The following is a 15,146-nucleotide window of genomic DNA, read 5'->3' on the forward strand; positions in this document are numbered from 1 at the left end:
GCGTCATGCGCCGCGCGCCGAGACCGAGCACTTAAAGGGCCCGCGCAAGATGCTGGCGGCGGTGGTGCCGCGCGCCCTGTGTCGCCTGGCCGCCCGCCGCTGCCCCGCCGCGCTCCCTCGGGCCTGGCGCGGCGCGGCCCGCCAGGACGAAGGCGGCGGATGGCGGCGGCAGCGGCGGCGGGGGGCGGCGGCGGCGGCGGCCCGGCCGGGCGGGGGGGCGCTGGGCTTCCTCGGAGGTGAGGCGGGCGCGGGGCGGGGGCCGCGGCGCGGCGGGCAGCGCTCACGGCGGCCCCGCAGCCCTCTCGCTGTTCCGCAGGGGCGCCGAGGAGGACGCCGAGGACGCCATTATCCTGCTGCTGAAGAGGGCCAAGGTGAGGCGCCGCCGCGGCCGCGTAATGGCGGCGGGCTCGCCCCGGCGGCGGCCGCGCCGACCCCCGGGCTTTCTCCTCTCGCCGCAGCTCAGCGTCATGAAGGGGGAGCTGGGGGAGGCCGAGCGGACCCTGCACCAGGCGCTGCGGCTCTCGCACCAGGCCGGCGACGGGAAGGCGATCGCCTACACCTACAGCATGGTAGGGCGGCGGGCGGCGGGGGGCCGCGCGGAGGGAACCGTTCGGGGCGCTTCAGCGCTGTCCTTCTCTTGCAGATGGCAAACGTGGCCCTCATGCAGGGACAGCTGGACAATGTGAGTGACTCCTCTTGCTTGCTTTTTCCTCTCTCTCTTCCCCCTTCTGAATTTTCAGAGGCTGACGCCCTTGTGCAGCTCTTGTCCGAGATCTCAAAGGTCTGCCCTCACGCTGCATGCCGCGACTGGCTCGTGTGGAGCGTTGTGAGGCAGGAATCTCACAGTCTGAGGCAAAACAGGCTGCTTTGGAGCTGGAATCCCAAGAAAAATGGTGACCGGTTATTGCTTTCACGGTTGGGTTTTGAGCTCCGGCGTGGTGAGCAAGGGAAGGAGTGTGTTTTGCTGTCAAATGCCACAGTGGAGTGTTTAGAGAACTGGCACAAGGACAGCATAGCAAAGCACTGAAAAGACACAGATGTGTTAAACTCGCAGCTGAGATAGGAGTCTTAAACTAGAAATCAAAAGGATCCTGCTGGCTGGCACTAGCACTGGGCTCTGGCTCATCTTTCAGTTCTGACTACAGACTGGCCTTGATATACAAGGCAAATCCCACAAACTGTGTTAAATGGGCTTCCCACAGTAGTCTGCCTCTGTAAAGGGTAGAGAGCCTTTCTTTTAAGTGCCACTGTGCCTCAGTATTCTCCTCAAACTTCTCGTTTCAGGCAGAAAAGCTCTACAAAGCAACTATGAGCTACATGCTTGCTGGGGACACCAAGGAGGTATGCTCTTTTGCTAGAGGCTTTCAGCTGGAAGTGTTAAGTGTGGTGTACCATTCTGTAGTCTGTTTCTTGCTTAGGAAAGGTGATTATTAATGCTCTTCCACAAGCTGTGGTTCTGCCTTGTGCCATGTAATACCTCCTACTGGAAACTGGCAGTATGGTAATGAGCTTGCCTACTTCTCAGAAACTTGATTTAATGGATGGCAGCTCTAGAGACAACAGAATGGGCATTTTCAAAATCTAAACTTGGTCTCTGACAAACTAATGGTTCTATTGTGCAGTTGCAAGAAGAATAACAGTTACATTGTGTCTGCTTCTGGCAGGATGACAATGCAATCCTTGAGATGTCCCTCAAGCTGGCCAGTATCTATGCTGCTCAGAAACAGTGAGTTCCCTACTAAAGGCATCTTTAATCTCAGCTTCGCAGTGGTAGTCAAGCAGAAGCTTTTGCTTCAAAGAAGAGGGTGCCCAAGGAAGCTTAGATTTGACAAGGTATCATGAATGTAAAGGTTACCACAGCCATGATCTTTTTCTGCTCTTGTCACATAGCACAGTGACTGCTGTTACAACCTGCCCGGCTCAAGGCAGAAGTAGGCAGCTATAGAGGACATAGCTCTCTAGCCTTAAATCCACACCTCACAAGACATGCATTCAGGAGTGAAGCTTGTGAAGGCAGTTGGTGCCTGGCCTGTGCTGGAAACAACTTCATTTTTACAGGGGATAGAGCATTGGTATGGGTGGCCTTAGCTGGCCTTTATTTTTGGGGGGGAGGGGAGGGCGTGGGAGGAAGAGTCCTCTCCACCTCTTGGATCCCTTTGCCCTTGGTCAGGAGTAGGACCAGGCCACGATCAGGGAGGGAGTGTTGAAGGAAGGGGTTGTCTTACAGGCCATCTAGGATGAGGAAACAAAGGTCCTAACATCTCTCTGTTCAGGGATGGAGGGAGCCTTGCTTTGCTAAGCCATTGCACTTTGCAGGCACAAATTAGCCCTGGCTGGCTATGAGTTCTGCATCCTGACCTTAGAGGAGAAGATTGCCAAGCAAAAGGACTTGCCTGAGGATGTCTTACCAGGTGGAACTTTCTTGAGTGCTTGTGGGTGGTGCTGCCTTGCCTGCCAAAGACTTCTTATTGTCTTTCCCCTATTTCTGTGTCCTTGCTGCTGCTTTCCATGTTGCCTAAGCACCATCTTCCTGTCAATCCACAGTCTTCACACTGCTTGAGTTTCCTATGCATGCAGGATGTAGGCTTGTGCTTGGTCTTGTAGAAGTGATCACTTTCACTCTTTTCTTTCTATCCACAGCTGAAGAAAAAGCCAACACCCGTCTCTTGCTGGGGATGAGCCTAGATGGCTATGCTCGGTATCTCCTAAGCATTAACCAGCTCCCAGTGGCCCAAAAAATGTATGAGAAGGCTCTGCAGATATCAAGTGATGTTCAGGGAGAGACTCATCCACAGGTGAAGTGTAGAGCAGTAGTTGGACTAGTAGGAGAAGAAAGGCTAACTGATCTCATAGAAAACTAAGGTAGCATTAAAAGCAAATGATGGCACTGAACATATGCAGTACTAAATTGGTTGTTTACCTGCTGGGCAGAATGAGCATGTAGCATGCTGATATATAAGGTACTTTCTTACCTAAAGCTTTTTTGGAAATACTACTTTTACTAGTGTGACAGTGGTGTAAATGTAGTGCTCCCATTACCCCAGGCTTCAGTGAGTCCTGCTCTGAGGCTTCCTTTTCTGTCCTGCTGCAGACTGTGGTCCTGCTGAATGACTTAGCAACTGTACTGGATGCTCAGGGGCGCTATGATGAGGCATACTCCTATGTGAGGAGGGCAGCTGACCTGGCAAAGGAAACGCAACACCCCGAGGAGCACATGGTGCTGAATAACCTGGCAGCAATTCTGATGCACAAAGGTAACTAAACATCCAGCCCAATGCATTGTGTATGTGCTGACTGCAGATTCCTGTATCGCAGACTTGAATTCTAGAGTTGTTTTTGCTGTTACTATTTTTAGTTGAAGCAGTAGGTCTGCTGACCTGGTGTAGGCAAACAGTATTGTATTTAAACTGAATTCAGCTGCTGAAGGATCCTTTCTAGCATAAGTGCAATACAGGTGCATCTGACTCAGCCAGAAGGTTGCCAGGAGATCTAGTTTCCCTTGTCCTGTCCCAGAGGACTATATATGCAGTAGCCAGTTCCAAAAGGACTGAGTGTACTGCTTGAGACATGTTTGTTTAAATGAGATCTTAATACTGAAGCAGCACCTTGTCCTGTCATTACAGCTGCTGTCTAGCTTTCATAGGTGACACCCTGTGTTGAATACTTTCTGAACTTCCCTAGTTCCTGAAGTGTTCCAGTATTTCTTTGTGTGGGCAGCTTCAGAAGGGTACTCTGAAAAATGGTGATGTAACTGGCTAGCCATGCAACCTTTCCTCTTGCTACAGAGGACTTTCTGCAAGCAAAGCAAGTGTACAAAGAAGCTCTGAAGCAGGCAGAACAGAAGGGAGATATTGCTTCTGTCCAGCACATCCAGGAAGAACTAGCTGAGCTCGCCAAGAGGAGAAAGGGCTCCAAATGAGTTTGGCCAAAGAGTCCAAGCTTGAAGTGGCTGACAGCAGCAAGGGTGGGTCAGTACCAGCAGGCTGGGACAAGTTTGGTGCAATTCTCAGGGGAAGCAGCAGTGAGGAACTTAGACTACTTAACAAGAAATGCTGCTACTGCCTAACTATTTAGCCCAAAATAAAATTGTGAAATCTTTACTGTATGTGAATTTAAATTTGTGGTGTAGTCTATGGTTAAAGTGAGCCTCTGTGCTAGTGAATAAACTTAGTCTTGACTGACAGCACAATGGAACTCTAGCCTGGAACTGATACTTGCAGCAATTTTTTCATTTGCTACTCATGACTGTTCATGAAACTATTGAGTTTCAAAACTGAGTTTCAAAACTATAAAGCCAAGTCATGAAAAATGGTACACCCTACCATTATATCTAATTGGCTTAATCTAAAATCTAAGGAACTGAGATCCAAACTAAGGCTGGAATTGTGTTACTCTTTATGTGGTGGCTGGTATAACAGGATATACTCACTAAGTGCTACAGTTCTTTATGCATTACTTCAATAGATCAATTCCCAGAGTGTATCTGTACTACAACAGAGCTCTAGTTCCATGTTCTTCTCAAACAGGTTGCCTGAAGATCAAGTGTTTGTCTTTAAAACATTTTGGCATCTAAAGATAGAACATGCCCTCTCAGGAGGGATCAGACTGTTACCAAAACAGAACTGCTCTGTCAGAAATAAAACACTGTTACCTTACCCCAGCCAGGGTGTACTAAATGCCAAAGCTTTCCTCCTTTCTTGGGTAGGTCACCATCTGCCATTGCTAGAATGCTGAGGCTTCCTGCTGCAAAAGATGGTATGTCACAAACTGTCAGTAAGTAACATGTCTTCACCTGCATTTAGCACCAACAGCCTGCTTATACGACAGCCTTTCAGTTTTGCCCTGCAGGAAAGTGTAACGTTAAAGACAAAGGGTAATTGAACCAGAAGTTATCAAATCTGTCACTAAGCAAGCATCATTTTATCTTCTCATTTGAAAGAGGGCTTCATCTGTTTGGTATGACTTAATGCTAATTGCATCACCATTAAGTTTACTTACAGTAGCATTAGCAGCTTCAGCTTTGCTTAATTTTGAGCTAAGAAGAGGTGGATGGAGGTTTTCTAGAGTTGAGGTTCATTGAAGCTGAAAACTCATTGTCACATACTGGTCTGTTCTCTGCAAGCTAGGAAGTAAAAATATGTATGTTAAAGGCAACTTGTACCAACAAGGAAGGCCCTAATTCATTACAGCCAAGCCTTTTTAGAGTGTGTGGGGGTTTTTTTGTTTTTTTTTTTTAAGTGCCAGACCTTAGATACAGCAGTAATGTTAACTGGGAACCCTGCAGCACCCCCTAAGGGAAGCATTGCGCTTGTTCTCATGAACATAGCTTGATGCTGCAAAACAAGAGGGAGACACAGGAAGAGCAAATGGAGAACTGATCCCCTTTATTGATTGGTCTGAATCCAGAAGTCACTGTCTACTGAAGACATTGTGTGGAAAAAAAGTTGAGTTATGATGCATGGGTTTTTCAAGTCTTAAATGATTTCATATCAATCACGAAACATACCAAGATGAAAGCATTATGAAAGCGCTGATCAGAAATCAGTTAAAAATCTGTAGTAAACTACATTTTGTAAACATGATTTATGAACACCTTCCTGTTTGAAACAGGTCAGATGTAATTCCATCTTTGAAGGCTACTGGAATTGTGATAAACCTTAGGCTCTGGAGAGGTTTTTACATTGGAGAAGTTAAAACTTGGATCACAAACAAGAAAAGCAGCAACATCTTAGGTGCAAATGCCACTCAAGCTATGGTTTAGGGGAAGTGACTATCCTACTTTGGATATCTCGCTGCTGCAGCAGCAATAAAAGGAATATACATTGCGTAAGCTTTGCAATGACCATGCTCTGCTTACTGTACAGTTAGCAAAGGCTTTTGCCTGTACATACCTCTTCCATGTTGTATTTGTTGTTATACTAAGAAAATGAGAACAAGTGAGTTATAGAATGGAATTCAGCTCTCTGCTACAAATTTAAATCCACAGAAAAGGGCAGATGAACTTATTTTCCAGTATTTGTTGCTGGGGGGAGGGGGATTAAAATAAGGGCACAGGTCTATAAACAGGATGAAGAATTCACTAGTTTTAGCCAGAAGGGTTAAAGGAGCAGAGAGTGAGAAAGTCTTTGAGAAAGACTGCAAGGAGATTAAGACTCTGATGCTATGTTTAAAAAAAGTAGCACAATAATTCTGTATTTGCAACACACTATCAAGTTTTCAAATAAGTTTCCTTGCAACTTCTCTTCCCCACACTTAGGGCAAACAGGATCTTTTTTCTAAAGTACTCAAAGTAAATTTACTACTGATAAGTAACTCTGTACTGCTTCCTGTTTGTAATTAACCATTACAGTCCTTCCATGAGATGTAGAGCTTATATGGACTCAAGGTTACACAGCTACAATGTTTTATCTTCCACATCATGAATTGCAAATACAGTGATAAATATGAAATATTTTGACTGGCAAATAACTTCCCAAGGCAAAGACTGTGTTCAGTGAGATGCAAAAGCAGTTTGGTATCAACAAAGCTCCCTCCCCACCCCCTGTCAGTGCTATTTGTAAATCAGTACTTCTACCCCAGAAGATTTAAATTCACTTTCCTGAGGACAATGCAGCAAAAAATAAGAGGCTCTTGAAGATGGATGTCAAAAGACCTGGTGATATCACTAATCAGATGCATGTATACATGAGCTGTAAGCATATCATAGCAGGCATTGATAGATGAATGATTAGAGAGAGAGAGACTCTCTTCTAGTACCATATACAATTAAAAAAAATCTCACCCTAACAAGTATTGCACACTTCAGGAGTTAAAGCCAAGCATTCGTATGGACTTCCACCAAAAACTTGCTTATAGGGATGGGGATTGAGATGGGGACACATGCTTTAAAATAATTTTTACATAAAGACTTTAAAATTAGACTGAAGGTAAAAATCACAGTACCTATTCAAACTAGTTGTAACAGAAGCCAAGTAGTTGACTCATGTGTTGTTCAATTATTCTATAAAAGCATTTTGTTTTATTTAAACTCAGGATGTAGAGATTTTTCTTCTTAAAGGATTTATCAACCCACCCAGAGCCTCTGTTCAGATAAGCCATTTGTTGTGGTTAAATATGACAGTAAAATTTAGTAGCCTGTTTCAACTGCATACAATGCAGAAACAGAAGACACTAAGTCTTTTGGGGCACAGTTAAAATTCCCAGTGTGCATAACAGTGAGGTATGCCTCCAGAAGCTGTTCTTTTTGTGTTTTTATCCTTTTTAAAATGAACCATAACATACCCATGCAATAATATTTCTGCAGTGTTGCTAAATAAAACCAACTGCACTGAAAATTTACAATGTGGCAAAATTTAAAATTCAAAGAAATATACCATCTTATTCCAGCAAACTGGACTATGTTAATGTACAGAATTCATTAAGGGGTCAGTCTTAAAAATCAACATTTTCACAAGAGCTTGTACACCACTGAGAAAATGTGTCTAAGAAAAAAAATTATATAAAAGCACAATGCCTGCAAGAAGTGGCATGGCATTAAATGGGAAATGAACTAGGCTGGTTGGGAGGCTAGGGTTATGGTTAGGTTAGGCTGGGCTGGTAGGGGGGGCTAGGTTTATGAAGAGTACTCTACACTGGAGAAAATGCTTAAAAAAAAATTACAAAATGACCCCCAAAGTTTAGGCAATGATTTGAACATAAGTACACCAGATACTATAGCAAGGGAAAAAACACTGCAAAAAGTACTCTCTATTTACAGAAGAATGATTTAAAGACATTATGGTTTTCTTTACAAATAGATGTAGAACAGGAATAGTCCACATTTTTAAAAACTCTTTACATATTTATCTTTAGTAAGTCAACCTCTTCGATCAAAATCCTCCAACACACAGCCTGTGCAGAAGGCATTTAACGGACTCTCCATTAATTCTTCATTGTGTGGCCCTTGCTCTCTTGGAAAGTCTCTCTGGGCACAAGTCAAAAATAGATTTTTCTTTTGACCCGCAAATTAAAAAAAAAATCTGCATAGTTCAGTCATCACTGTCAGACAGAGTCTCATATTGTGCTGAAAGCAGTGGTGCAGGTTCTCGCTCCCATATCCTGTTCTGTTGGTGAGTGGTTGCTTGGCTCATGGACGGTGGGGCACATGCAATTGATGTTGGCGGCGTACTGCTCAGCATCCGCATCGTCAACGGGTTGTAAGGGAACTGTGTTGACCCTGAATTAAAGAGAGTTTCTCCAAGTCAAAAACATGAGCCATTCTAACAGGTTATAAGAGATCTATATGTTAAACCAATAATAAACCCCAAATGGTCTGCCTTGGTTGTGACATCTAGCAGAAAACAACATCTGTTTCAGAAAAGTCCTTATATCACAGATCTATTTGCTGTGATCTTTTGACCCATGTAGCAGTGTTATAGTATGTCCACATCTGTCCCTTCAATAAATATCTCATGTAGTTTGTTAGTTTGAAAGAAAACCCCCATTTCTCACCTGTTGATGAGGGTCTATCTTCCCAGGCCCACACTGGAGTCTGTCTGTGATAGTCTCCTTCTGAATGTACAGATGAGACAGAGGAAGGTCTTTCAGTTCCTAAATATCCCTGTCCAGGAATCGGAGACTTAGACTTTCTACTATTTGACTTGCCAATTAGCTTCTGCTTGCTGACTCCCCCTCCTGGAAATAGAAGGGACAGATTTTCCAAAGAGGTTACACTGAACTTTAGCCTCTGTAGTTACAAACTATCACTTAGTAGCAAATAGGAGTTTTAAATTGGTGCCTTCTGGAATGCTGATTTACTACAATGAATGATTGTAGAGGTTAGTCCTCTAAACGCACTTGCTAGCAAATCCCTATTTTTACCATGATGGAGTTATATTTCCCTTTTTAGGAAGGGGGCTGTTTTCAGTTTAAGTTAGTTCCCACTGTCTAGTGTTCCTTACAGGTAGAGTAACACACCTGCATCTGGGATGTTGCAGGTAACAGCTACACCCCTTACCTCTTCCCCATTCCATCAGTGCTGTCATTCTGCAAGAAATATTGGCTAATGCTCCTGAAGTCACCAGCACCATTTTGAAAGTCAGAAGGATCAGAGGGAACAGAAACATCATCTGTACCACTTCCAGAGGACAGATACTTACTTTCAGTGACACTGAATTTATTCATACCCTTCACTTATTTTTGTTCAAGACCATGAAATACGTAGGAGCTGTAATACCTCACCTGAATTTGGTGATGGATTAGCTTCTTCCCTGCGTGTCTCATTATTTGCTGATACTGCGGCGGTGGAACTGCCAGGTGCTACCCCAATAGCCTGTGGCAGTACAACTCCATGATCCTCGCTCTTGTCATCAAAGTTTCCCATCAATGCTTTCCTAATAATGTCTTCCAGACCCAGATTACTGGCAGGATCTGCAAAGGAATGACCCCTAGAACTGACTGCACCTGGGAGATAAAAGAAAACATACAAGGAAAGGTGGAAGGGGAGGCAAAAAACACATCTCAGAGAAATCACAAAGGGATATGGGAGAAGGTTTTAGAGAGGCAGAAAGATGAAAAAACAAAAAACCAAAGATGAGTTTTTTAATGCAAAGCTACATGCTCCAAAGCAGCTCACAGCAGCTATAAGTTAGACATGCCAGCAAATATGGAAGAGCTACACCAGTAGTGCCACTAAACGTCAGACTCTGCAAGAGGCTGTTTTATGTGCTTAAAAAAAAAGGGGGGGGGGCAGGGGCAAAATAAAGGCAAAGGAAGCTGAGCATGCTGATTGGGATAGCATATTAAGTAAAATCTGCAGCTATTCCTCAGTTGCAAGAGATGAGACTAAAAGAATACTACTCATATTAATGGAACACACTGATTTGTTTTATAAAGCATAATATGTGGCAAATACTTATTCCAAAAGCTTGACCTTCTGTCTAAATGGATGGAAATCAGTATTTTCTCCATTTAAAACACAAAAGCACTATATCAAAAGGGGCAGTGACTAGCCAAAATTATGTAAAGGCAATCTGTGGTACTATTCAGTTTCAGATTTAGTAGTTCTTATCTCCCATACTTCAGTTCAGTGCTCTGCCTCACGTGCCTCTTTAGCATAGTAACGTATGGCTTGCGTTCAATTTTCTCTTCTCAAAGTTGTTTTTTAAAATTTATTGTAAAAAAACAAGTATTTTAAATATGCCAATTAACAGAGTATACTATATTTGATGAACTAAGTTCAACTTTTGTTTAACTGCTCTGTATTTAAATTCTGTTTAAGTGAGACACTAAAAAATTTCACAATTTCTGCCTTGGTGTAAGATTTGCAAAGCACACAAAAATAAAACATTCTTGCCTAAGTTCCCATTTAAATATTTTCTGAAATTTCCTTTGGTCATTTTGTTTTTCCCTATGATACAGAAAACATTTTCTTCATGGAGTATATTACTCTTTTAATTTTACATCATCTTCCTCATTTACTGGACTTCCAAAGCACATAAATGAAAGATACTGTATCAGTTTACCTTCTCTGAAACTTGCATTATTTCTTCTACTGAAAGAACTTACCCGAGGTAGTGACTGCTGGCAAATTGAATATTTCAGTTCCTGGCTGAGCAGCTGCTGCAATTAAAACACAATATGTAAATGAGTTTTCCAGTACTGAAGATCACTACAAGAGTTCTAATGTATACGATATAATTACTTTGACCTATTTCAATGTTCTGTTTTGACTTTCCCGGCATTCTAAGATGAACGTGTGTCTAAGTCTTCTCGGGAAAATGAATCTATATGGGGGTACAGTAAGTACTTACGTAGTCATGGCTAGCCTTCCTTTGAAGATGTTACTTCAGGAAGCAGACTGACTTTTTGAGTTTTCACAATCTTCTATGTAACTTTAAAATGCAAAGCTGCATTTGATTGGCTTACATATTTTAACTTATGAAACTCAGAGTATTTGTATGTATTCAAAAATTCAGTGACAACTTTGGAGTGGCTACAAAAACCCATTACCCATATTTTGTCCAGAACAATTAGAGAATAAAAAATTTTCAACCATAACAGTGAATTCAATAAGTAAATGAAAAGATTACTGGTAACAATGGAAAATGTGTTCGCGTGCCAAACACGTATACATTCAGAGCAAAATCTATTGTGCACACAATACGGACCCAATAAAACAGATAGCTGCATCAATAAGGGTTGCAGTATGTTATCTCAGAAAAAGACATGCCTCTGACACGCAGAAATAAAATGCTAGTGACTCAGCCCCAATCACATTACTAGAAAATCTGTGGACATCCAGATCCATGCAAAAGTACTCATTTTGTCAATAAAACAGAGCAGCATACAAAATACGCTTCACTAAAGTGAATTTAAATTCTGTGAAATTAATTTGCTGCTTAGTGCAAGAGTATTCACTCTCAAAGAAATACCTTCTATTAGGTATTGAGGTCACAAATAGCTTAAACTCTTGCTACTCAATTTTGCTGCAAATTTATGTTGAAGTTTCGTAAGAGAAAAAACAAAATACAGTTCTAGTATCATATTCCACCATGTAAGTGTCCATTACTGAAACTATAACGAAGTATTCAAAGTATGTCATTTCAACAGTCATAATCATAAAGGTCAAAAAAATAAAGTCTTAAGTTTGCAAGACACTTTTCCAAAAAGAAAATACGTAATAGTTAATATTGAAATGAAGCAAACTACAGACACAAAGCAAATAGAATAATTTCAGGTTTCAACAAGTATCTAATATTTTTTTATTATGTGCTTTTCCCAGTTTTCAGAAGCCATTTCCACCTCTCAAAGGTCAAAAAGCTTGTGTGTGACAAAGTCCTATACAGACCAGCAAAAAAACCAATCTAACAATCTTCCAGTTGTTCAGTTATAAATAATATATGTTTTTATTTTCATACATTTATGTTCATTCATATGTTTTTTGAAACATACTTAGGTTAGGACATTTGTGAATGGCAGTCACATAAAGCTTAATTTGGAAAAGTACAGTGAAAAGGCAAGTTCTGCATACCCATGTCAGAGTCACCTCCACCAGATGAGTTCAGCTTTCGAAATATCTCCTGTTTCTTGGATTTCACCATTGGTGAAGTGTTCTCAAGTTTGGTGAAAAACGAAGGCAGGTAGCTCATACTACCCGGAGAGCGAGAGTCAGTCCTGCCAAGACCAACATGTGTCAAAGAGAGCACATTTTTCAAGGTATACATTTCAATTTTTCTAAAAGCAGCCAGGCAGAAACAGCCAACTTTCATACACATTAAGGCTATTTTTCCCTCAGCCTGTTGCCTGGGGACTAGACAAGAGACATCTGCTTTATCCAAGAAATTGCTAAAGATATGATAGCTCACAGAAAAAGTGACAATGTTATAGTCTGTGCTGAAGAATGGTACAGAGACAGTGCTCACATGAATCACCTCAGGCATCTCTGTTTCTGCCCTGCAACCTGCAGGCTGGATAAAATTTTCACTGAAAATTAGTACGTCACTAAACATTTAAGCTAAAAGCCTAAATACTCATCCTGGCTGCTCCCACCTCCCTACAGATTTCCAACCCTTTTAATCCTCCTCTCACTTTTGTCCCCAGTATGCCATCAGAAAGGACATATTTCTTCTTACTTTGCTAACCCACCCTGTCACATATGGTCCAAACAAATAAGCTCTTTCGGGCATTCTTGGAAAGCAGATAAAAATAGCCATATGATCTGGGATTTGGCTCGAGGGCTGCCAATTAGCCACCTTTGTTCTATGGCACAAATTCAGACCAGGATCCGTAGTCAGTATTTCACACACCTTATCAATCTTACATTCATAGTAGCTGGCACACTTTCTGTTCATAATTTCTGTCATATTAAGGTACAAAAATTGCTGAAGTAGACATCAAACTAAAAAGACATGCATTTTATCGTTGTGTCTTAAAATATGGATATTTTTAAGCTGTTTATAAAGATAAGAGTACCAGTATTCCAATTACAGAATTTAACAACACAAAAAACCCCAATGCATAAAAAAAATTCAGGTGAGAATCTAAGCTATGCACCTGTTTAATACCAGAGTCAGGAACAGACTGTACGGTTTCAAAAAAAACAAAAATGATCAACTGTAAGTGATATTCACTGTGGTGCCTAGAATACTTGAGCTTATTTAAGAAGAAAGGTGGCAAATCAGCTTTCAATTTCAAGAAAACTAAATTAAAAAAAAATCTAAAAAACTAAAAAAGACTCTAGCTTTCCTAGAACCAAAGTTTTTAAAATTTCAAAAAGAGCAATTCCCTCTGTCACGTTCTTGAAAGTTTCTTGCCATCTAGCTAATACCAATCAGGGACTGCAAGAACCCTGCCTACAACTGCAGACCAAAAATTAAAAAGTTTCACCAGCATGAGCTTTGAATAATTCTCACCAGACACTTCTTAAGAGTCCAGTTCTCAAATTGTCACTTTTTGTCTCTATTCTAGAAGGAGAATGTATTTCTAAACAATTAAGTTTTGTTCAAGCTAAAATTTGTTTCCAATTAATTGTTAAACCACTTTAAAAAAGTACACGGTGGGTGTGCTGGCTGCTATTCCTTCTGCAGCGGGGAGCTGGGCAAGTGACAGAAGCATCCATTTCAGTGTGCAGCTGCCAGACATTTGGAGAACCAGCACCGATGCAGTCTGCCAGGGATCCTGCGTAGTCTTGTGTTGCAGATCTGGCAGACTGACAAGTAACCCTGGGAAACAGGGATGTATGGACCTCTTGATACCCCACCGTCCCACCTGCTGGAAATAAAGCCCCTTAGCTTAGTGGCATTTAATGTGACAAGCTACTCCAGAGTCACGAGTGCTGGAAGCCTGGGTTCCTCCACACTTTACCAGGCAGCTGGACAATATCCAGGGCGCTGAGCAGGCAGGACAAGCCTGAATAATTTATTTAAAAAAAAATTAAAGAGAGAGAGAAGACCTTTTCCCACAAACACTTCAATTTGGTAAAACCTATAAGGGGTTTTGTTATAATGTTTTGAGTCAGATATGACATTAAATATGCTGCTTGCAACAAGAAACCTAAGACAGAACATGAACATATGAGGTTTCACTCAGGCCCCCCAAAGCATCTCTCAACTAGAAAGTTTTGAATGCTACTGTAAAAGGATCAACAGCAATTAAACGACTTGCCTGCAGTACCAGAGGAAGAGCGCTTAAACTATTATTTTTGCCATTAGAACATACAGCTCCACTTCAGAGATTAGATACTGTTTGCAGCCAAGATCCAGAATAATGTTTTTAAAATTCAGTTTTACACATACCTCTGTTCAGTAGGCTCAGTTCTTTGGGAAAGCAGTAGAACATTGTCCTGTTTCTCGTGTACAGCTGGAACCTGAGGTGGCGAGATTGGCTCATAGGGCTCTGAAGAGACATGACTTCTCTCTGGAGATTTTCCAGGTCTACATTCATAGTTCAGAGACAGATAAGTACTCTTAGTGCATGTAATTGCATTCAATTTCTATCTTATAAATTATATCTTATATCTTTATATCTTCAATTTATATCTTATATCTATGCATTCAAGTTATATATCTTATATGCTTTAATATTCTTTGTGATATCAAAAACATGACTTTGAATTATCCATAATGATCCTGATTAGTTCTAAATGATTAAACACCTTAACTCTTCTAATGATTAGGAATTAAGCATCAGCAGTGAAGGAAATACGGTTATAAACTGTGTTAGGTGTCCAAGCAATTGTCAAAAACAGTACAAGATACATATTGCCTTGAAGCATCTAAAAAAAGATTAAAGGACAGCTCTCACCCCAATCTAAATATTATCATGCTACTTTTTGCAAACACCTTACTTGGGCATTAATTAAATTTGGGGTTGAACTGATTACAAACATTACCTTCCCCTGGACTTGTCGGAGAGATTTTCAGGTGATACTCTAGCACCTGGCCGTTGATGGTGGACGGACTGTGACTGCGACTCAGGGCTGTAGCGGTTCGATGTCTTTGCCCGCGTAGAAACAGGCGTTGGAGCAGGGGTGGAATTCTGGAATGTATTGGTGGGAGGCTGCAAGGAGGCCTGAGAGGCTGCTTGGTTTCTAGCAAAGTCTTGCGTAATAATTTGCTGATTGTGGCAAAAAAAAAAAAAAAGAAAAAAAAAGAAAGAAAGGAGACCTT

General features: G+C 41.6%; 2 protein-coding genes across 4 annotated transcripts in view; one reads left to right on the forward strand and one right to left on the reverse strand.

Moving 5' to 3' along the window:
* The first annotated feature begins 49 nt into the window (after positions 1–49).
* Positions 50–4,100, forward strand: TTC19 (tetratricopeptide repeat domain 19). The gene is made up of 10 exons (XM_067309835.1): positions 50–236; positions 298–371; positions 459–569; positions 644–682; positions 1,285–1,341; positions 1,665–1,726; positions 2,317–2,411; positions 2,641–2,795; positions 3,092–3,254; positions 3,786–4,100. Exons 1-10 carry the CDS (start codon positions 50–52, stop codon positions 3,917–3,919), a joined length of 1,077 nt encoding a protein of 358 aa, XP_067165936.1. The 3' UTR covers positions 3,920–4,100.
* A 2,286-nt stretch (positions 4,101–6,386) lies between these two features.
* The window catches only part of NCOR1 (nuclear receptor corepressor 1), a 75,482-nt gene continuing 66,722 nt past the window's right edge, over positions 6,387–15,146 (reverse strand). For 2 of the 3 annotated variants that reach the window (XM_067309834.1, XM_067309832.1), the window contains 7 exons: positions 14,870–15,093; positions 14,274–14,411; positions 12,011–12,153; positions 10,546–10,599; positions 9,220–9,441; positions 8,491–8,673; positions 6,387–8,215 (listed from right to left, as the gene is read on the reverse strand). In XM_067309834.1, coding sequence (XP_067165935.1) covers positions 8,028–8,215; positions 8,491–8,673; positions 9,220–9,441; positions 10,546–10,599; positions 12,011–12,153; positions 14,274–14,411; positions 14,870–15,093 — 1,152 coding nt within the window. In that variant the 3' untranslated portion in view covers positions 6,387–8,027. The remainder of the gene's footprint in view (positions 8,216–8,490; positions 8,674–9,219; positions 9,442–10,545; positions 10,600–12,010; positions 12,154–14,273; positions 14,412–14,869; positions 15,094–15,146) is intronic. The other variant, XM_067309833.1, reaches the window with a different exon arrangement.

The sequence above is a fragment of the Apteryx mantelli genome, chromosome 22, assembly GCF_036417845.1.
Source record: "Apteryx mantelli isolate bAptMan1 chromosome 22, bAptMan1.hap1, whole genome shotgun sequence".
Lineage (NCBI taxonomy): Eukaryota > Metazoa > Chordata > Aves > Apterygiformes > Apterygidae > Apteryx > Apteryx mantelli.

Excerpts from the sequence above, each read along its gene's own strand:
- TTC19 (XM_067309835.1), top strand. The coding sequence starts at position 50 with ATGCTGGCGGCGGTGGTGCCGCGCGCCCTGTGTCGCCTGGCCGCCCGC. Across the intron at positions 570-643 it reads TCGCCTACACCTACAGCATG|ATGGCAAACGTGGCCCTCAT; the intron begins GTAGGGCGGCGG and ends CTTCTCTTGCAG. Across the intron at positions 2,412-2,640 it reads GCCTGAGGATGTCTTACCAG|CTGAAGAAAAAGCCAACACC; the intron begins GTGGAACTTTCT and ends TTCTATCCACAG.